The 24229-nt window shown below is 34.1% G+C and overlaps 1 protein-coding gene and 1 long non-coding RNA gene across 4 annotated transcripts; one reads left to right on the forward strand and one right to left on the reverse strand.

The window, feature by feature from the left end:
- Positions 1–770: 770 nt before the first annotated feature.
- On the forward strand, positions 771–23214 carry cacfd1 (calcium channel flower domain containing 1). Of its 3 annotated transcripts, none has more exons than XM_056446001.1 (6): positions 771–990; positions 1112–1368; positions 13846–13918; positions 14015–14140; positions 15935–16042; positions 16136–23214. In XM_056446001.1, exons 2-6 carry the CDS (start codon positions 1260–1262, stop codon positions 16224–16226), a joined length of 507 nt encoding a protein of 168 aa, XP_056301976.1. In that variant the 5' UTR covers positions 771–990; positions 1112–1259; the 3' UTR covers positions 16227–23214. The 3 variants fall into 3 exon arrangements, with proteins under 3 accessions (XP_056301976.1, XP_056301977.1, XP_056301975.1); XM_056446002.1 differs by having other exon boundaries at positions 1174–1368; XM_056446000.1 differs by having other exon boundaries at positions 771–1368.
- Positions 9272–12698, reverse strand: LOC130214350 (uncharacterized). The gene is made up of 6 exons (XR_008835614.1): positions 12491–12698; positions 11467–11511; positions 11221–11368; positions 10936–11083; positions 10624–10717; positions 9272–10421 (listed from the first exon to the last, which is right to left on the reverse strand). It is a non-coding gene; the product is annotated as an uncharacterized LOC130214350 (long non-coding RNA).
- Positions 23215–24229: the final 1015 nt, after the last annotated feature.

Genomic DNA, 24229 nt, shown 5'->3' on the forward strand with positions numbered 1-24229 from the left:
TATACCTAATAAAGTGGCCAGTGAGTGTATTTATACATATGTATATTTCTATGTAATGTAACTTCTCATCTAATTTTTAGTATTTTCAGTTTTCTTTTCATCGATTTCTTCTTGTCATCTATTTTCTAATTAAGACATATTTCCTAATATAACAGGAATTTTTTTTTACTCATATTTACTCAATATGTTCTGTTCTGCTGCCTTTTAGACATTTTGTCTGGGGCTTGATGATCAGTTCTAATATTAATATTAATAATAACAACAACAACAAAAATTACAAAAATGCTTATAGGTGTCTATCGTGTCATTATTATTATTATTATTATATAGTTGTTATTTTTTATATCAAACAGTAACTATTGTAGTCTTTTTACTAGCTTCAACTAAAAGTAGTTAATATTAATGTTCTACTTCTATAGCTTATATTTTCTGTAATTTAAGTTATTATATTATATAGATTGATTCAGTTACCGTTCTTTATTTTATTAATAAACATTAATACATTATTTTATTTATTAATCGATAGATAGATAGATAGATAGATAGATAGATAGATAGATAGATAGATAGATAGATAGATAGATAGATAGATAGATAGATAGATAGATAGATAGATAGATAGATAGATAGATAGATAGACAGATAGATAGACAGATAGATAGATAGATCTTTAGTTTCTTGTTTTCGCTACACTGCGCAAACTCAGTTGCAAATGATGCCCCTGAAGCGCCTTTTGTGCAGTGACGCATTATTGGCTCCGCCCACAATGCAACGCAGACAAGGGAACCTCCAAGAAAGAGCCGCGGAGCAAAAGCTCTACTAAATGAACCTGACGCCTTAAGGATTATATAATTCAGAAGACGCCGATACAGAAACCCATCTAAACCCGACATTTTTACAAAAACACGCTTTCCTGACAGGTTTGGAGTATATTTGGATGTGTAGCTGTCTACTGCCTCTATAACACCATAATAACAGCAGCGGCGTCAGGTAAATAAAGGCGCATAATTCTCCTCCCAGCGTTATTTTCGATGCTTTTTTACTTTAAAGGACATATTTCTCAGTCGTATTTTTAAGTCCCTGTTCTTTTATAACTTTATTCCGCAATTAGTTTATTTGCCTGACAGTACAGTCAGCTGTAGTTTCCAGCTATTGTCCTCTTCGTGGAAACAGCGACTCCCTCAGGCCGCCGCTGGTACTGCAGGTGCCGCTGTGCTGTAAGTGAGACACTGGGAGCCTGAATAATTCAACAGTGGAAAATGAGCACAGAAGAGGCTGAAGCACCAACCAAAACTGCCACAGACGAGGATGGCATGTCCTGGTGGTACCGCTGGATCTGCAAACTGGCCGGTGTGCTGGGTGGCATATGTGAGTATCACACAGCAGCAGAGTAAAGGTGTTTCCTGTTCAGTATCTTCTAATGCAGTGTTTCCCAACCCTGTTCTCAAATTCACTTCAACAGCACACGTTTTCAACCTTATCCTAATCAAACACACCTGAATCAACTCATCAGCACATCAGAAAAGACTCCAAAACCTGAAATGAATGGATCAGATAAGGGAGACATCCAAAATATGTATTGTTGGTGTGCCTCCAGGAACAGGGTTGGGAAACACTGTTCTAATAAACAGGTGTGTGTTTGTGTGTGTGTGAGGGTATCTGAAACCTTCCTAAAAATGATCCTGTATCACACACACACCCTGCTGCACAATCACATGACTCCTAGTGGCTTCTCATTATAGATTAGAGTATGTTAATATAAGAAAAGATGATGAATCATGGTGTGCTCAGTGACATCACATCCTTAGAGGTGTTCAGTCTTTTAGATGCCCCCCATCCTAAAATCGATATGTATTATTATGTACGACAAATGAAATTGTGTAAATAGTTTTCGATAAAATAAATATTCACGAAGAAACGACACATCACGAAGTTACACTGAATAACATTGTGAAATTGGCAAACAGATTAAAATATTTTCTTGTAAAAGGTTATTGATCAGTTTTTACAACTTTTAAAACTGTTTTACAGCATATAAAGTAGGAATGCAACGATTATAGATTTTAGTTGTACGATTGTAGTCAGCCGAATAATCACGGTTTCACAGTTATCACCATTATTATGCGTTCATTAATTTCAAAACACTATTAATTTAGAAAAATCCCATGAAATCTCCTTATATTTAAAAGTGTTATGTATTGCTGCTCTGTAACCAAATAATACAGCACAAAATAATATTAAAACAAACAATAGTCCATTTCTCTTAAAAATAAGTCAAAAACGTTTTTGATTTTAATCGCAAGTAATAATTTTATGCTGAAAATAAACGACAGAACAATGAATAAATAAATGAATAAAAAAATTATAAATAGTATTTGTCCAATGTAAATCTAAGCTATTAGCTCAGTATTTAAATGAACAGTTGTTATCATTGGTGTTCATATGTCACGATCATAACTTCCAGATCGCTGGATCTCACACACAAACACACATGGACTACAATTCCGCCCATAATGGACTACATATTCAGTCATGCCACACACATACACACACCTGCTCCCAGTATCTACTGATTACACTCGTACCACCTGAGGATCGTCAAGGACTGATTACAAACACCATTTAAGCAGCACACACACTCATTCACATTGCTGAGTCTTGTTTTCTGTAAAGTGACAATTCAACGCATTTTCTTGTTCTTGTTTCTCCGTGTTTTTGACCTTAGCCTTGTTTGCCTTTTTGTCCCTGTCTGCCGCCTGCCTTCCGACCTCTCGCCTGTTATAGTGACTACGATTCTGGATTGGCCTTTATACATCTGTTTGCACCTGTGTTGACCTTCGCTTGCCTGACTTTGAATAAACCTGCACGTGGATCCAAATCTCAGTTGTCTTTGTCACTCCCCGTGTTACATCATACATAATCATTTTAATAATTTGTAATAATTCGTCGAACCTATCTTTTGTTTACATTGCACTGAAAGCCGCTACAGCATGAGATGTTTTCAACTCGGTGTCCCTGGAAGGCGCGAACCAGTCACTCCCTTTTCACCTTATTCTTCGCGTACGAGTGGGCGCAGCCATTTGAATCTTTCCTCATTCACTTTTATTTATTTTTAGACATTAAAAACAGCTTGTTATGCTGCTTGATGTTGCAAACTTATGTTTTCTTATTATATGATTCTACTTTGTTTGATAATCATGCAAACACTTGTTTGTAGAGCAAGTAGTTTGACCGTTTTCTGCCGTTTATTATTCCTAGTCATTTCTCCCATAGCAAACTGAATTGGTAGTTTTAAAACGCGAAAACGGGCACACTTCCGCATTGAAGAATAAGGTCAATATACACCTCCATTAGAAACAACAAACTTGCATGCGGAAAATACGCAATATATTAAGAGCCCGCTGCTGTTAGGTGTCTCAGCCATAGTTAATCCATCGTGTGTATTAGTCTCAGTGTATAAACTCGGAACTAGCGTACAGTTGGCATAACTTTGTATAGCTGCAGCAGTTTCGATCCGTGCAAACGAAACAAGGTGTTTAGAAGCCTTTACGATTAACCGCGACGAATTAAAGTGTGGTTAATAGTGAAATCGGTTAATTTAACACTCCATTTATACTTAGAAATATGTATTTTATACATTTGTTATAATTTATGACAAATTGTCTTTTCTGATGCAAGACTGCAGATCTTTATTTAAATATTTAATAAATATTAATATATAACTATGTTTTAATATATAGTATAATATGTTTTCAAAAATGAAATAAATTGTTTTAATATAGGCGTCACGGTGGCTCAGTGGTTAGCACTGTCGCCTCACAGCAAGAAGATTGCTAAAATTAGCTAAAATTGTCTGTAGTGTATGTGTGTGAATGAGAGTGTATGGGTGTTTCCCAGTGTTTGGTTGCGGCTGGAAGGGCATCCGCTGCGTAAAACATATGCTGGATAAGTTGGTGGTTCATTCCGCTGTGGAGACCCCTGATTAATAAAGGGACTAAGCCAAAAAGAAAATGAATGAATGAATGTTTTAATATAATCAAATGTTTATTTGTGTAGTCATTGTAGTACCATAATATGTATTTGTTTTTGTTTAAATATACAAACTAAAATAAATAAACAAACACAAATACTAAAATACAAATAAATTAATCAGATTATATATAAATCACTTTATATCAGATTTTAAATGATTTTGTACTCATTATTGCACTGTTATAGTTATTTATTTATTTATTTATTTATAAATATAATAAATATGTAATAACATGCAAATTATATATTTATGTATTTGTACTCACTTGTATTTATTTATATAAATATTCACATATAATAAATATTTCTACACCATCTATATTATTATTAACCACAACCACAATTAACCTTTATTGTACTATTATTCATTTTAAAATTATTTTATAATATATAAATATGTATGAAATATTTAATATATAATTTTTAATATGATTTATAATATTTAATATATAATTTAATATATAATTTAACATAATAGGTGCAATATTAAAGTTTTATGTTATTTGTTTGGTGACACTTTATAAAATAAGTACTTATAATGTACTTACTATATTGTTAGGGTTAGAATGCAGGTTAGGTTTAGGGTTACTTGCATGTAATTATACATAATTAATTGTAGTCACTATAGTAAGTAAATAGAGCGTGTAACGAGAGCACTTTAAAATAAATTGTGACCCATTTTATTATTTTAATTTCATTTAATTTGGTTGAATTTGATTAAATTGAAATTTATTTAATATTATTTTGTTTAATTGAATAAAATTTAGTTAATTTTTGTAAATTTTGTTTTGTTATTTAATTACATTTTATTTGATCTAATCTTTCCATACACACTCTCCCAGTTTAAAATCCCCAGTTTTACTCAATATTATAACATAATAGGTAAACAAAATAGTTATTATCAACCACAATATCATATAAAGCAGCATATACACTATTATTTTGAAATGAAAATGAACCAAAGCCATCAATCTAATCAATACTTCGAACAAAGAGCTCTGTGATCTGCCAGAATGTTCAATCAATCACACCTTCACACAATGACTGCCATGGAAAACAACACCATACATTAATGCTGCCATAGGAACACTACTGTAATGATTATGGTTATCCATCAGTGTCAGAAACAAGAGCAACATACAGCAGTCATGAATAGCAATCGTTATATACAGTATTGTGTTTTTTGTGATGGTGTTTGATGTGTTGTAGTTATTAAGAGCTCTTTTTGTGTGTGACACTGCCATGGTAACACAGGTTTCATAGCAACGGCAACTTTCTCTGCTCTTGCTCTTTTCTTTGTCATCCTTTTCTCCTGTCATCTCTTTTGTTATGGACGGCTATGTGTTATAAACGAACACAATATCTCTCGCTCTAGTGCAGGAGTTATATTATATTATTATCTCTTTTTATTAACATATATAATTGTACATATATAATAAGTGACAACAACAGCAATAATAAGAACAAATTCATTGAATATTTTAGTTTAAGATTTATAAAATGTGTTATTCCAAGGAAAACAGGTTTAAAAATGTCTATTTTTTATGTATTATTTTTTTAAGTTGTCATTATTTTTAAAATATTTTTATGATTTATTTATTATTATTAGGGCGATACGGTGGCTCAATGGTTAGCACTGTCGCCTCTCAGCAAGAAGGTCGCTGGTTCAAGTCTTGGCTGGGTCAGTTGGCATGTGTGGAGTGTGGGGCTCCGCATTCCCCCACATTCCAAACACATGCGCTATAGGTGAAGCGAATAAACTAAATTGGCCGAAGTGGATGAGTGTGTGAATGAGTGTGTATGGGTGTTTCCCAGTACTTGGTTGCAGCTGAAAGGGCATCCACTGTGGCAACCCCTGAAAAATAAGGGACTAAGCTGAAGGAAAATGAATGAATGAATGAATATTATTAATTAATTTATTTATTTTTGTGAAAATAAACATTTTAAGTAAATGTTACGTGTTGTCTATGTTTAGAAAAAGCTTAATAAAAAACAGTTTAAAAAAAGTCTATTAATATATATTTTCTGAGTTAAGAGTGTGTATGACAATTAAAAAATACCTAAATTAATACATTTAAAAATAAATAACTACAGTTAACTAAATGAAACTAAGTAAAATAAGAAAAAAATTACTTTTTTTTTATATTATATTTTTATTTTCTTATAACAACACAGAGCAATACAGTAAGCAACAACGATTATAAAGACAAAACAGAAGCAATGGGAAAAAATAAATAAATAAATAAGACAGAAAAAAGATTTTAAACCATTATTACACTAGTTCTTCCAATATTATACATGGGTCAACAATGTTACATATTTATATCTAGGCCAGTGGGCGCAGGCAATACGGTGATCTTGCAGATGATAACAGGGTTATACCTTTAAACTGTTATCCTGGGCATTTGATAAATAATTAAAAAAGGGTTTCCAGGTGGCTTTAAAGCCGGCAGTGTTATCAGAAAGATCGTGTCTTAGCCTCTCTAAATGTAAAGTTGTAGAGAATTCTAAGAAAAAAATTACTTTAATTAATTATATATTTTTTCTATATCTTTAATTTAATTTAAAGAGCCCATATTATACATGAAATAGGGTCATATTTATGTTGTAAGGGTCTCCAACAACAGTCTAATATGCATGCAAGATCATAAAACACTTTTATGGTCTTATAATCTGCATTTATTTTTACCTAATTATCCCAACGACTCCCATATGAATCGTTCAGCGATTCATTTGTTCCCAACCCCCTCCTCAGCGCGAAGCTAATCTGCGCTGATTGGACCGATGACAGCCTGCTGCGATTGGTCGACAGTGACAGGCTTCAGCACGAGACAGAGTGAAATGCCCAGCTGGTAATCAACTATATAAAAGTAGTCACAGTGCACACACGCTTCAGTGTAAGGCTTTTTTCACACACACACACAACCCTCCTCAGAAGAACTAGGGAAAGCGACGCGAGTCTCTCCCTCTCTCTCTCTCTCACACACACACACACACACAACCCTCCTCAGAAGAACTGGGGAGATCGACGCGAGTCTCCTAGCCTCTCCCTCTCCCTCTCTCTCTCTCTCACACACACACACACAACGCTCCTCAGAAGAACTAGGGAAAGCGACGCGAGTCTCTCTCTCTCTCTCTCTCTCTCTCTCTCTCTCTCTCTCACACACACACACACACACAACGCTCCTCAGAAAAACTAGGGAAAGCGACGCGAGTCTCTCTCTCTCTCTCTCTCTCTCTCTCACACACACACACACACACAACGCTCCTCAGAAAAACTAGGGAAAGCGACGCGAGTCTCTCTCTCTCTCTCACACACACACACACACACACACACACACACACAACGCTCCTCAGAAGAACTAGGGAAAGCGACGTGAGTCTCCTGTCTCCTAGCCCCTAGGCGTCACAAACTCGACCTGTTCTTTCTCTCTCTCTCTCTCTCTCTCTCTCTCTCTCTCTCTCTCTCTCTCTCTCTCTCTCTCTCTCTCTCACACACACACACACACACACACACACACACACACACCACGCTCCTCCTCAGAACTAGGGAGATCGACACCTCTCCCGTCTCCTAGCTTACGATCGCCATAGCAACGACAAACGGCAGTGGAACGCGAGCTCACAAAAGCCTTTAACGTTAAATCCGTAAACAAAGCGGCACGCGTCGCGTTTTTAACGTGGCTTACATGTGATAAGAGAATATAAAGAGTAACCGCGTGTACTGTACCAGGTTAACAAGTAACAAAACACAATAAATACATAATTTGCAAGTTAAACGAGGCAACAATTTTAATCGCACTTACTTACACTAGTGAATAAACCTCAACCACTGACTCTTCACAGTTCACAACTCATCTTTGGGTAGAGACTGTCAATATTATCCATCTGAGCACAGCGTGACTTCATTCGACCGGCGGCGTCTGTGTGTGTGTGTCTAGTGTTTTTTCTGTGTTAGTGGGCGGGGCCGCAGGTTTCAAATCTCCCTGGTTTGCGCGCGTAACTACTGGCGAAGCTTGTGTTTCGTGGCTGCGTCATCGCGAAACACCTAATGACTCGTTATCAAGACGACTCGTTTGAAGCACTATGAGTCGACTCTTTTATAGATGAATCAATAGTTTTAAACACTGTACACTTACAGATTTAAGCCTTAGCTGGATATTTCACTTCACTTAGAGCTGTGTTACACACTACATGGAAGGGCATTTTCAAAAACCCATAATATGGGCTCTTTAATTGAAAATCTTGTATGACATTTTAACATGCCTAAATAAATAAACAAAAAAATAACTATAACTAAATAAAATAACAAAAATATATTAAATTATTTATTCATTCATATATTATTTATTCATTTTATATTTAAAAAGTTGTGTAATACATAATAATTAAAAAATGCCTAAATAAATAAACAAAAAAATTAGTTACTATAATTTATATATATATTAATTGATATATAACTAAATAAATAATAATTATATAACTAAATAAAAGTGAAATAAATAAAAAAATTCATTTATAAAAAAACAAATAGAATAAAAATGTGTATATTATTCTCATCTCATTTATTTTAATACAAGTATTTAGTCCGTGTTGGTGTGGATTTTGTCGGGGTGCACCAGTTTCCCCCACAGTCCAACCACATGCGCTAAAGGTGAATTGAATAAACTAAATTGGCTGTATGTGTGAGTAAATAAGTGTGTATGGACGTTTCCCAATACTGGGTTGCAGCTGAAAGGGCATCCGGTGTGTAAAACATTTGCTGGATAAGTTGACGGTTCATTCCGCTGTGGCGACCCCTGATAAATAAGGGACTAAGCCGAAAGAAAATTAATGAATGAAGTATTTAGTATATAAATCTAGCATTTTTTTTTCAGTTTTTTTCTAAACTTTACCTCAAAGCGTCTCTTTTTATCCGTCTCTTCTGACTTTTATATTGCATGCACTCAAAAAAATAGCTCATTGGGTTAACTCAATTTAATTGTGTGCAGGTTTTCCATCCAATAAATATACGTAACCCTAACCTAAAGAAAGATCATTTACGTAATGAAATGTAATTGAGTTAGTCCACCTCAATTTTATCAAATATAGCTAAGCAAATAGAAATTCATTAAATTACTGTAATTGATTTACATTAGTTCAACTCAATATAAATTAATTACTTGGAAATAATTATTTTTCATTTGACCCCCATTACTACACACACACACACACACAAGCCAAACAGATTGAGCTTTTTTTTTTTATTGGAAAAAAAACTGTTAGAAACACTTCCACAGGTCTTGCACTTGGTGTGAACTAAATGTATCCCATGTCCCCCAAAGCCACAAACACATTAAGGGAGTAGAGGCACCAGCAAAGTATGCAAAATGAAAATATTCCAATAAATCTGAATGCTAGCTTGATCAACATTCAACTTAATTATAACCTGCATTAAAATTAGCACAATATATATAGATATATGTTGAACAATAGAGGCAGAAACTACTGCCTGTTTTACTTGACTAATTTAAATTGTAGTATGTCAGACCTTAAAACCAAGAGATGTAAAACCAGTCTTGCATGTTAATGCACAAAAAAAAAAAAAAAGAAAATCTACCTAAAACGGAGCACATTTAATGAAATGTAAAGCAGCAAACATTTTTGTAACATTTCTTAAACGGCATAACATGAGCACAGTAAGGAAATGAAAAATGTCTGGCTACTCAAGAGGTACAGCATTTTCAATATGTGTAGTACAAATGGTCAATTCAAACAAAAACACAGTTAAAAAAAAAAAAAAAAAACTGGCTGTGGGGACCAAATTTGGGCTATAGGAAGGTGAAAACAGACCAAGACAGTATACTTATAAGAAGGAGACCCATTGTCACCAAATCTTGTACAAACAATCTCTGAACATTTGACTAGCTGTGCGAGTATTGGTCTGGCCAGTCATAATTCAAAAATCTGTAGTGTGTTGAATCCGGTTTCAACATCAATTCAAGTCCATTTCAAAAAGTGTTGAGTCATGCAATCACCTGACAGGTACGAGAGTAATGGAGACACAATACTGTATTTGAATGAGCTACGACGTGCAGATGTTTGATTTGCAATTTGATTTTCAGCTGCTGTATCTTTGGATTGAGCTTGTGTCCATCCAGATTCATAATGATTTTCTGGATGAACTCAAAGGTGTACTTGAGGTTTTCTGGAAAGCTCAGGTCAAGGGCATAAATTAGCCCAAACAACACGATGAAACCCATGATGACACTGCCTACGTTGGTCAGGACTTTAATGCCTTCAATCACAATTCCCACATCCTCTGGCTCCCCATTGTCATAACTTCGAATAATGTAAATCCCCATGATTGTGCTTGAGATGTCCCTCTCCACATCCTCAGTGCCAGAGACCTGAAAAGACATATGGAATGATAAATAATTTGTGTGCATATGTGTAATTTATATAATAGTCACAACATTTGTGAATCTTTCTGTGTGCATCCATTTACATTCACAGTTATTCAGTTTCATAATCGTGTGCCATGGGAGAAATAACAGAGTTAAACTACAGAGTTACACTGTTAGAGACTACATTAGAAACAATCAAACTTACCAAATATGCCTTAAAAAAATAAGTCAGGATCTTCACTGAGGTAGATGACAAGGCTTCTCAGGAGGCACTCCCTTTTGGTGTTGATGTCATCACACTACAGAAGAAGGATCAATCAAGACAGGAATTTGTAAAAATGTAAGTGCACATGTAACAGAACAGAGGGTATGCCCATCAAGATGTCAGTCAGAGAAATGTAAAAGTTCACTACATAAGCATTATTTCCCAAAAGTGTTAAAATGAGCAGCTATGGACAAGAACCATACAATAACCACCCCAATACAGTGAAAAGATGTTTCAAGCACATCTACTTACCAAATCATTATTCGCCAGGACATCCTTGATCCTTTGCCCCTTCATTCCTCCTTTCTTCATGAAGATCTGTGTCAGAGAAGTGATCCAGCTGTGACAAGAACTTTGATTGTAGTGACTTGGTGGTGATTCGCAAGAACTCTGCATTCACCTGGAAATTAAACAAAAACAGCCATTTAAAAAGTGTATCATTTCTACCATATAGGGGTCCAGGATTATTGACAAATTAAAACTGCAATTATGTAGCTATTATTTGCAATGGACAACAAAAAAATGGTCAACACATACAGCACAAATCTACTTCATTCTCTTCAAACAGTGCAGGCCATCTGTTTTTGAACTCTTCTATCATTGGTCTCTGCTGCACAATTTTAAGACGTCTGAGAACTGCTATCTAGTTCCAAACTGCATTTTTTGCACTGCCACATACACTAACCTAAAAAGAAGATGAAATACATTTAGCATTCATTATATTAATAATAATAACAACAACAACAACAACATATAACAGCATAGAAAGACGACATTACTTACTATCACTAGGAGGTTGCCAGAAGGAACCCTGTAAAGCTGATCAAACTGCAAAGATAAAATAAATGCATTAGTAGTGTGTGTACAAGTGCAGAAATACTTAAAAGCTTACCAACAAGTCAAAATTGCATTTGAGAACCTGATAGATATATAAAAACTATAAAAAGTTAAAATTTTGACCGTTTCAGCAATTTTTAGTAGCAGTGAAGACTAACAAAATCATGAAATATTGTTTAATAAATTTTACAGTGCTATTTTAATTTAAATAAAAGCCAAATTAACAATATAATATTTTCAACTTTGTGTTTGAGGTCACACATGAAAAGCATTTTGAAATTGGTTCAAAGACCGGTCAGAAAATAACAAACATTGATTTACAGTTGAATTTTCATAGTAAATATCTTACGAGTCATCACATTTTTTTGTGTTCAATCAACATTCACTCCGTGATCGCAACATCAGACCAATAACGTTAAATTGATTCATAGATAAAATATATTGACTCAAACAGTCTGACGTTGATTCAATTAAGGTAAAGTTGGTTTTATATTCGCACATTCCTTCATTTAACGTTCCCTATATTATCTAATATGCTAATTTGAATATTGGGTCTGAAATCACATGTAAATTTGACTTGAAAACAACATCAACACTATTTAATTAACTGTGAAAATTGATAGTCATTGGCTGATAATATTCACTATTTAGAGCTTGCAAATAATACTATTCTGAAATGATATCAAGGAGAAAGTTTGAATGTGCAAATATAAAACCAACTTTACCTCAATGTTGATTCAACATCACCCCGAAGACCAAAAAATTATTAAATCAACGTCGGAAATATTATGATAAAAAGCGTTAACGTAACGTTTTCCCCTGCATGATGAGCGGCTGGCTAGCCAGCTAACGTTAGCCGCCAACTTTACTGAAAACCGAAGCAAAACTTATCACGCTTGTTGCACACGGTCGAGAATATAACATGCATTCATAGCAAGGTACTCGCTGAAAAAAATAAACGAATACTCACCAAAGAAATGACTTCTTGTTATCGGGGGCGTCTCATCAACTCGTCTTCAGCCACAGGTGGAAAATGGTGGATGGACAAACGGAATGCAGGTGGCAGTGAAAACGCGCGGTCTCACGCATGCGCAAAACGGGGTCACCTTATTGAACTCATTTGATTTGGTTTAATAAAGATTATAGGTGAAACGACTAATACATTTTACGTTACATCAAGTAAATGTAAATGAATATTTAAAAAATAGATATATTTAAATAAAGGGAACAGTATTTACTTGTGTCACATCTAAGAAGGGCTTGAATCATTTTTTTGAGTGTGGTTTTGCTGCAGGCGGATGCACTTCTGTGTTATTCTGTTGATACATTTAGACACAAAGACTGAACACACACACACGCACACACACAGCTGGTACAACTGTGTGTGTGTATGTGTATCAATAGTTGTCTGTTCTCTACATGCTGAGACTCAGATGACAGAAGCAGCTGCTCATCAAAGCAACAAAAGCTTGTTCTCCATCAGGCCGAGCAGCTGCTCTGTGTTCATCTGTGTTTTTAATATTCTAACACTGATAAAACGTAGAACCAGTTCCTGAAGCAGCTATTAAACAAACCAATGATTACGTTATTGCTTTATTTTCTACTCACTATAGAGTACTGTACTGCATTTAATTTATTTAAAATTATTTATACATTATCTTTATATATATATATATATATATATATTAGTGCTGTCAAACAATTAATTGCATTCAAAATTAAATAAAAGTTCATATTTGCTAAATATATTTGTGCATACTGGTGTACATTGCATAAAATTGTATATAATTGTATTGTATAAAATAAAAATAATAATGTAAAGTATAAAAAAGAATAAATACATGTGCACAAAACATACACAAGAAATACATTTACATATATATTTAGATTCATTTATAATTATACATATATGTAAATATATTTCTTATGACAGCACAAATATGTTTATTCTTATTTTTATTCTTATTTTTATTTATTATATTTACTTATTTTTTACTTCGCATTAAAAAACTGCTGTAGAATGTGATTATATAGGTAAACCAATTAAACATGTAATCAATAACTGTAATTATATAACAATTACACAAACACAGACCAGCATACACCTTAGTATAAGCACTTTATTTGGATTGTTTTGATATTAAATGATTTGTTTCAAATTACGTTATTATAACTCTGGGCTTCAGTAATGAAATTGCTAGCTATTTGTTCATATTAACTTCACCACACAATAGCAATTTGAAAAGCACATATTGATTTCGCACTAACATTACTGCTGTACTATATTAATAATATACATGGCTAATATAAATGCTTTTTTTCTAGCATGTGCAACTATGGGCGTTTGGAACTGTGTTACTGTGCATCCGCTGAATATTGCTGCTGGAGTTTGGATGGTGTAAGAACTTTTAACACTTTCTTATTCCCGTTGTTCATTAGGCCGGTAGTTTTGCCACTCAGAATATGAAGTACGTGTGTGTTTTTTGTCCTTCAGGTTGACAGCGTTTGTGTTGTTTCTGTGTGAGGTGCCGTTCTGCTGTCAGTTTGTGGAGTTTGCCAATGCAGTGGCGGCACGTGCAGATCGACTGAAGCCCTGGCAGAAAGCACTCTTCTACTGCGGGTCAGACACACACCAGCAATATCTCACACTATAGTATATCATCAATTCATATACAGTTAAAGTCAAAATTATTAAAAAGTTCTTCTTTTTTAAATATTTCCTTAATGAAATAGAGCAAGGATATTTTTACAGGATTTCCCATAATATTTTTTCTTCTGGAGGTCTTGTTTGTTTTATTTCAGCTAGAATAAAAGCAGTTTTAAATTTTTTTTAAACCATTTTATAGTCAATATTATTAGCCCCCTTAAATATTACATATATATATATATATATATATATATATATATATATATATATATATATATATATATATATATATATATATATATATATATATATATATATATATATTGATTTCCAACAGAACAAACCATCGTTATACAATGACTTGCCTAATTACCCTCACTTGCCTAATTAACCTAGTTAAACCTTTATATGTCACTTTAAGCTGAACACTAGTGTCTTAAAAAATATCTAGTCAGATATTATGTACTGTCATCATGGCAAAGATTAAATAAATCAGTTATTAGAAAATCTGACTTCAAATGTATAATGGCATGATCATTGCTTTTGTGCTGATGATTAATTGTGAAACAGGTAATTGTGATTAATAACTGAATTGGCTTTTTTAATAGCTGGCTTTAAAAAAATAATAATATATATTTCTTTGTCTTTTATTATCTTGGTTTTGATTTTTGACTCATTTTTATGCATGTAAATTCCATAAGAAATTATATATTTATATTATTTATAATTTATTTTATAATATAATTATTTTATTTATATATATATATATATATATATATATATATATATATATATAGTAAATGGTTTGAGTAAAATATGGGTTTTACTGTACAAATGTCTTAATAATATTTCTGATAAAAAAATATTGTCATTTCGAGGCTTTTTTAGAAAAATCAGTCAGTCAGAATGAAAAAATTTTAATTTCTTGCGATTGAAAAAAAAAAAGTGTTATTTCAGTATTATTCTGAGGGAAAAACATTGCTATTGTGTATTATTTTTAACAATGTTTTGTTATTGTAGGCCAAAAATAAATGAATGAATAAATGTCATTAGTACCTTACAGGATAAAACAAAAAATATTTATTATTCAAAAACTTAAATAATATTTTATAAATCCAGAGAAACGTAAGAATTTTCAACTGGTATTGTTTTCCATAGCGGTATGTCTGCAATAAATATTTTCTAACATTATAAATGTATTTAAAGTCATTTAAAAATCTAATTTATGTAATTAAAAAAAATGGTTTTCAATGAAATGTAAATATTTTGGCTATATTTGAAGGAACAATACATATACAGTATATGCCAAAATGATAATCTTTTCAAATATGCCATAAATCATTAGTATATTAAGTAAATATTTTGTTCTGTGAACACATTTAATCAATTTCCTACCATAAAAATATTATTTATTAGTAGTAATATGCATGAATAAGAACCTAATTTGCATGTCTTTAAAGGCATTTTTTTCAGTATTTAAATTTTTTTTTCATTTTCGATCTTAGCAGTACATACATCAATGGAAAGCTTACGTCAGATGATGTATAAATCTTTTTTTTTTTTTTAAGTGGCACTCACTTGTGACTGTTTTCTTTAATCAAAATTAATCATATTGCAGCTGTAAGGGCATCTGCTGTGTAAAACATGTGCTGGATAAGTTGTCGGTTCATTCCGCTGTGGCAACCACGGATTAATAAAGGGACTAAGCCGGAAAAAAAAAATAAATGAATGAATAAAAGTGAACCCTAATTCCACTTTCTCCCTCAGGATGGCGCTGTTTCCCGTCTTTCTGAGCTTCTCCATCACAACTTTGGTTGGTAACGCTATTGCCTTTGCTACAGGAGTTCTGTACGGACTAGCGTCTCTCGGAAAGAAGTGAGTCTATTTTTGCATCTATTTATAACAGTTCTTTACTAAGTTACTCTTGACTTCAGCCATACTAAGGCTTGTGCTCTGTTTGTTTTTCAGAGGAGACGCTGTGAGTTACGCCCGATTGCAGCACCAGAAACAGGGCGACGAGGAAAAACTAGCGGGAACGACGGAGGAATCTGTGCCCTGAATCTCCTCTTCACCTCTTCTACCTCCAATGCACCCTTTTTACAGTGGCCGACAGAGCTCACGATCACGAACAAGTTAAGAAAACAAATGCAAATAGAAAAACAAGAAAACATCTTTATCAGTTTGACAACACACACACACTCAAACTCTTACAACACATGCAAATACAGAAACACACTGCAAATAATGCTGACCACAATGGAAATGTGTTGGGGGACAGCAAAAAGTAAACCCAGCTCATTCCTGTCTTCAGTCGATGGTATTGTTAGAGATCTGATAATTTAGTTCCTTATATTTTTAGCACAGATTACATTAAACGAAATGTTATTTTAAAGTCATGTTAGTTTCAGAACTGAAAATATACAAACCACAACGAACTGTATGATAAAAAAAGTTAAAAAGGATGTTTAAATAAACTAAAAACTCACCTCTTAGATATCCAACAACACAGCTGACTCTAAAACAGGAAGGGTTCTTCACTTTTAGGGTTCTCCGACCAATTAATGATGATTTATACTTATGCATCAAGCGCACGCGTATGGTCTGGCTCAGCCTTTGCATGGTCGCAGACACCTCGCTGACGCACCTCTGAAAAAATTTAACTACACTTCTAAACAACGCGTAGCACAAGCTCTGTGATTGGTCGACTTGGTAGCTGTGACCAGTGTGGGCGGTGATGAAAGCCTAATGGAGCGAGTGTTTACAAGTGTCCAGTCCAGTGAAAGAGCTCCAGATGGAAACTTTTGTTTTGTGTTCACATTTCTGTTATTAAAGTTGTTGCACGTCCGCTGGTTCCCACCTCTGAATGAGCGAGTTTGAGCTGCTTGTACATTAAAGTAGAATTCAGAAAAAAAAAACACCCGTGCAGAAACTCGACACAGAGGAACATAAAAACCTGCTGCCAGCTAGCAATTCGGAAATGTTATTGCAGAGCAACACTAACAGCGCGCAGAAGTATAAATGCACGACTACACACAAGACATTCACTGTGGGACACGGCGATCGCTTGATGCAAAAGTATAAACCAGGCTTTATTGCTGTGCTCTGCATAATTTGCAGCACAGGTCTGTATTTGTGTGTGTTCTGAGTGTGTCCTTACTTTAGCATTCACTGCTTTTTTATTATCATTATTATTGGGCAGTTTCCCAGTATTAGTCAAGCATCTGTTTGGGTCATATTTCACCAACAACTTGTTATGTTTTCTTTTATATATTTTAGCTTTTATGTATGCATTTATTTATAAAAGAAAATGATTATATGAATTTTCAAACTGCTGTTACAATAACAAGATTCATAACAATTCTCAACAACAGGAATTATAAGTTAAATAGTTTGACCATTTTATAATCTGATCTTACTTATTTTGCCAGTATATCAATAGCTCTGTTTCCATCTAAAGATGCGAACATAATTTATGCGCAAAACTGGATTATTGCATAAAAGACGTGCGAATAAAGCAGTGTTTCCATCCAACGAGTCAAAGAGAACAAAATCGTCACTTCCTGGTTAACTGGCGCCAAATATCAACAGTAAAAACGTAATTTGCTGCGGTAAAATCTTTTCTTCATTTAATAAATGACTTACATCTCAGAAGGCAATCCAGACATGCAATGAACGCGCAGCGGTTTAAGGCGTGAGACACGGAGCACAGACACTCTTGACAGTTCTGGAGGTCATTAATAATATACTAACACGAATACGGAGATGGTTACAGCGTTTTAGAATGACCTAAACAACATTTCAGATGTTTTACAGTGCGCATGCTAGTAAAAGTGTTTCCATTGTAGTTTATGCGCATTGATATTTCTTATCAAATAAAATGATCAAAAAAAAATTTATGTGCACATATCTGTCAACATTGGGATGTGAAAATAAGGTATATGCCCACCATAATAAGCAATTCCGCCGACCTGACCCACCAGCTCCCCACCGCTCTCCTTTTTTGTTTTTGTTTTTTAAAGTCCCCAAATTACTAAATACGTTTATTTGGAGATGTTTCATTGTGAAAAGACTTATTACTGAGTTAGATGGTCAGTAACAGCCTATGTTTTCTTATTTTTTTTTTTACAAAAGAAAAATAAATATTATACATTAATACTATTTAGTATTAAGTAGTATTATGCAGCAAATCCATTAGCAAACATTTCAGCTTATTAAAATGAATAGCTATTATAATGAAATAGAATCAAGCTATCAGATCTCATTAGCCGTTTCTTCACTGTATAACTTACACATTCTGATTAAATAGCAACGACTGAATCTCTTATTTATTTAGATTTTTATATAGATAACAGGTGTCACTTTAAAATTAAACACATTTAATGTTCTCATAAAAGCATTAGATTGCTTTCCTAACATTTTATGCTCATTTAGGACCAAATTAGTTGTGTTAGAAAAAACCCCCACCAAAGATCGAAATCTTTAGATATTGTTTTTATTTATTATATGTCTGATTTAAACACGCACCCACAACCCAGACTTTCACTCTGCTTCAAATCGCGTGTACAGAATTAGTTCTATTTAGTAGCGTCTATTTATAACTATGGAGCGCGTCAGCTGACAGTCATGCACCACTATATGACTGTTTTAAGGATTGCATGTGAAGGGGAGACGGCACCTGTAATGAAAAGAAAAGTGAATCCTGCTGTTTTTATATTTATTTCAAAGTCTTTGCATGCCCAAACAAAGCGAAAGCACAGAACAGACTCACATTTAGGAGCAAGGGGCGGCCCCTGGTGGTTCGGCAGTATGGGTTGCTTATAGGGAGGCTCGGTTTATTTGCCACTCTTCAGAGAAAGACTGAAAATATGGAAGAAATACGAGAAAATACCTTTACGGGATGATATCGGGATAGAACTTTAAAATACAGGAGAATCCCGGGAAAAACGGGAGGGTTGACAGGTATGTGTGCATTTTCTAAATATATGCGCATCTTGGCATTTCCATCAACCGTTTTTTAATGCGCATATCCGAAATGCAAATTAAAAATAGGTGGATGGAAACATAACTATTGTCGCAGTACAATTTTATTCAAAATATTTCATATGCTGTCACTTTGCTGAAGCTGTTTTCTCTATTTGTTAGTGTTTTTCTATTTGCAATAGTTTTCTTAACGGGCAGCACATTTGTGCTCTTTATGTAACCGGAATTTTTCTTCCTTTCGCAACAAGATACATTTCCTAACCGAGGTGTTTTACAGGATTTATTTAAGCTAACCTTTAAGACTTTTAACAGCAGTTCTCCGGTTTGTCTGTGCAGGATTTATTTAATAAAAATGAGTTTTAGATAGAATATTATCAACCGCGCTCCCGTGCACACACACAAGCTTTTTTCCATTTCATTTATCTTTTTATATCACCTGATTTGCTGGATTTAATGCATTAACATCAACTTGACCTCAACACCAAAGCAGGGAATTAGCAAAGATTTATTTCCCAGAATTCTTTGTTCTGTAGATGAGGTGAAAAATGAACGTGTTTGATGTTTGATTACTTTAAAGCACAGGTGTCAAACTCAGTTCCTGGAGGGCTGCAGCTCTGCAGTTGAAGCTGCGGTCACACTTGACTTTTCTTCCCATAGACTTCCATTCATACGCACGCGAATGCGTCAGACCGAAAACGCAGGGTCATGCGTTAAGTTTCGCAGTTCGCTGCGGTGCAAAGTTCAAGCTTGGTGAACTCTGAACTGCGAAATCCCATCACTTGACTGCGTAAGACCAATCGAGGATTAAAACACAACCTCTCTGGACAGAAATTTAAAATATAAAGCAATCGCTCGCTTTTTTTAATGCCTAATCATCTTGTTTAATCCCGCCTCTTTTTGCAGTGCCGCACGACAGAATTTCGCACACACAAAGCACGATGTGACCGTAGCTTTAGTTCCAGCCCTAATTAAACACACCTGATCAAACTAATTGAGTGCTTTAGGTTTGTTTGATACCTACAGATAGGTGTGTTGAAGCAGGGCTGGAACTAAACTGTGCAGGGCTGTGGCCCTCCAAGAATTAAGTCTGACATCCCCGCTTTAAAAGAACAAACTAACTAGTTTTTAATGTGTTAGCATGGTTGAAAACACAGCAGGTGTGTTTTAAGGCCACTGCAGGGATATAAACAAAGCGTGTGTTTTTGGTGTGTGTGTGTGTGTGTGTGTGTGCCTCTGCTGAAAAGGCCTTTACCCAGAATCTTTTGCTGCAGCATGTTTGGTGTTTTTAAGTAATGGTGGAATGTATTTTGCTGCGCGCTGCTCAGAAACCTTCTTGTCTTTGATGTTTGGCGATTTGAGAGTCTGATCTGAGTGATTTAAAGCGTTTACCTTCTGTGTTGAGGAACTTGCGTGTGTTTCTGCAGTCTGAACTGTCCTCTAAAGCCATCTGATTCTTGCTGCACTCAGGAAAAGGGCTTCTTTCTGAAATAAGAAACGACTGAGTTTGCTGATGTTTGCTTGTTTCTGCATTTATCTGAGCCAGTCTCAACACTGACCGCTTGTACGAAAGCCAAAGTTACTTAAAAACAAGAGAAAAGAACTAGAATGTGGAGGTCAGAGGTCATTCTGTCCTGTCCTCACCTTAGTGTTACTGCTTTTTGTTTTTATTGGGTGGGTTTCACAAAGCACATGCACTGAAAAAAGTATTCATTGGATTTACTACATTTTTTAAGGTAAGTGGTTGCAAACATTTTATATTGGCTGAATTTCAGCAACCAAATGAAGTTGAACATCACTACAATTAATTTGTTCGTTTAAATTTAGCCACTACTTTAAATTCACTTAACTTAAATTCACTTATTGGATTTACAAAAAATTGTAAATCCAATAAATATTTTTTCCAGTGTGTTTGGCGTTATATTTCACCAATTATTCTTGTTTTTATTTAGTTTAATATATTTTTTTCTTAGTTGATAATTGAATAAAATGTATATTTATTTATTTCATTTTATAATTTGAATTCAAGTCCCACTGTAGCCATTCCCCACAACTTTATAAACGAAATGTATAATTTGATCTATCTTATTTTGCATTATAATAATATCACAATGCATTAATTCAAAATATTTTCTTTATCCTTTTGATTTTGTGGTGAAATGTCCCCTGGGCCCAGTTTTTCAAAAGAAATCCAGTGGGATTTTGGATCACGGATTGGATCAAATCTTGGAAATGTTTTTTTTTAAGTAACAGAGGGATTTTGAATTAAGATTAGACCATCTAATCCAGGGGTGTCAAACGTACGGCCCGTGGGCCGGATCAGGCTCACAAATGGGTTTAATCTGGCCCGCGAGATGATTCTGTAAAGTATACAAATGAGCTGCAATTTTTCAACAAAAGAAACTTCAGTTCCAATTGCAAACTGTTAATTTCATCCGATCCAAAAGCCTGAATCAGCATCAGTTTGACAGCCTTCTCAGAGCGAAAGACCAAATTTATGCCTGCCACCACACTGAGGTGTTCTCACGAGGAAGCGTAACTATTTCACAATTTGTTAGTTTAGTGGCTAATTTATACAAATGTAGTCGTAGGAAAATGTACGATATAAAAAAGTAGGGATGGCACTCAACCACACCCCTAAACCCAACCGTCATTGGTGGATATGCAAATCGTACTTAATTGTGCGAATGAGATCGTACGAATTAGCCACTAAATCAAAAAGCTACTAATTGCCGTGAGATCTGTTGTCCTCGGGCTCCAGCTTTATGTTTTATGTCGATGGTATTAAAACTAAGAAAACAATCTGAAGTTGTTGTTTTTAAGTTATATATACCATGATTTTACCGGTCCGGCCCACTTGGGAATAATTTTCCTACATGTGGCCCCTGAGCTAAAATGAATTTGACACTCCTTATCTAATCCAATCTTACTTTTGATGTGGATCAAACCTGCTGTTTGGGTTACTCAAAACTTTGAACTCAGATTGGGATCTATTTGATCCCAAAAAAAAACAACAGGATTATCCTAGTCCCATCAGAAGGGATTCAGTTGTGATTTTAACCAAAATAAACCAATTAAAATAAAATAAACATTATTTTTTAAGTGAATGATCACAAACTTTATGGTTTCTGATAATATATAAATTCCTTCATATTTGAAACCTATATGAAGCATGTCACATCTAATGAAATATGGTATATAACTATAACAAAAGAATATCAAAGAAGTATTGTATTAGAACAAACTCAAAATGTTTGTCGATTACAGTGTTTCTGTTTCTTACCATTAAAACAAACAATGGCTGTTTGTGGCCACTGCTATTTTGCCTACCTTGCCAACCCTAGTTGTTCTTTGCTAAGCCAGTAGCCACACTGTTGGTTCCATTTAAGGCTCTGGTAAACAGGATTTGGTAATCCTGAAATTTAGTATTTGGATCACAGTGATCCAACCCAATGATCCCTTAAAAAAAAGCTGTCATAAAAGTGAGATGGATCAGTTAATCCTGGATAGCAAAACATGGGCTTTCTAAATCTGGACCAATTTGACCTGGATTATTTTCTTTTAAAAACTGGGCCCTGGGCATGTTTGATCTTATTAGATGCTTTCAGTAAACTCTGCATGAATGTTTAGCAGAAAAAACGATGTCCACTGACACTACTGAGCCTAGTTAAAGCTCCACCAGCACACAAACCAGCTCAAAACCTCAAGTCCAGCTAGTTATATTAACTATCTTTGGTCTACAATCCTCCAGATGTCTTGTGGAGGAGTTATAACACTTCCTTAGTAGCTAAATGTTCCATAAGGAGGAACTCTAATCTTAATATCTCAACATTCACAGTATCTATAACTAAAACACTACTGACTGAATGAAGGGAAAGTACTTTCAAACACCAAAATCCACAACATAAACTGGATTTTAAGCTGTTACGCAGTAATTTTTGTGTCTGTGTGTGTTTGTGTTTGATTGGTGACATGGAACTGACTGACTTTGCAATGATGTGTAAAAAAAGGTCTGAAATTGAGTCTGTTTTTCCTCAAGAGCTGAATAAAACAGGTCTTTGATCTCCTCATGTGCTTGTTCTGTTTTTGTGCAATACATTTTACATAGCTAAAACGTGATTTAATAGCTATTATGATTTAACTAAATGGAGTTTTAACCCAAATTTAACCCATGTAGTCAAAAATAAAGACTTTCAACATTACTACCTGGTGTTTTTACGGTTCATCTCAAATGCTTTGGCTCTCAATAGAAATTTTTTAAAGTTTAGATCTCTGAACAATTAGCTCATTGTTCACTTCAGAGTGGCATTTCTTATTGAATTAAGCAAACTGCAAATGCTTTGGCACATGTGTGCAAACAGGAAGTACAATTGTCTATAGTTTGAACAAAAATTAATTGCATATGGCTTGTTGATCAAAACTGAGGAGTCAGTTCTCATTTACACTGTCAAACTCTTCACAACTTCTTAATCATTTTTCATCATGTAAGCCATCACACTCAAAACTGTTTATTCAATTATTTGTATATGCACATGGTTACACCATAAATATCTGATATTGACATTGTTTGCAATGTCTGCTAAATTGGTAGATGATCTCTAGTTGCAATACAATTTGTGTTATCCATTTATTATATATGGTACCAAATATATATATATATATATATATATATATATATATATATATATATATATATACAGTTGAAGTCAGAATTATTAGCCCCCCTTTGAATTGTTTTTCTTTTTAAAATATTTATAATTATGTTTAACAGAGGAAGGAAGTTTTCACAGTATGTCTGATAATATTTTTCTTCTGGAGAAAGTCTTATTTGTTTTATTTCGGCTAGAATAAAAGATTTTTATTTTTATTTTTTAAACACCATTTTAAGGTCAATATTATCAGACCCTTTAAGCTATATATTTTTTTAATAGTCTACGGAACAAACCATCGTTATAAAATATCTTGCCTAATTACCCTAACCTGCCTAGTTAACCTAATTACCCTAGTTAAGCTTTTAAATGTCACTTTAAGCTGTATACAAGTGTCTTGAAAAATATCTAGTCAAATATTATTTACTATCATCAT

The sequence above is a fragment of the Danio aesculapii genome, chromosome 21 (genome assembly GCF_903798145.1).
Source record: "Danio aesculapii chromosome 21, fDanAes4.1, whole genome shotgun sequence".
NCBI classification, from domain to species: Eukaryota; Metazoa; Chordata; class Actinopteri; order Cypriniformes; family Danionidae; genus Danio; species Danio aesculapii.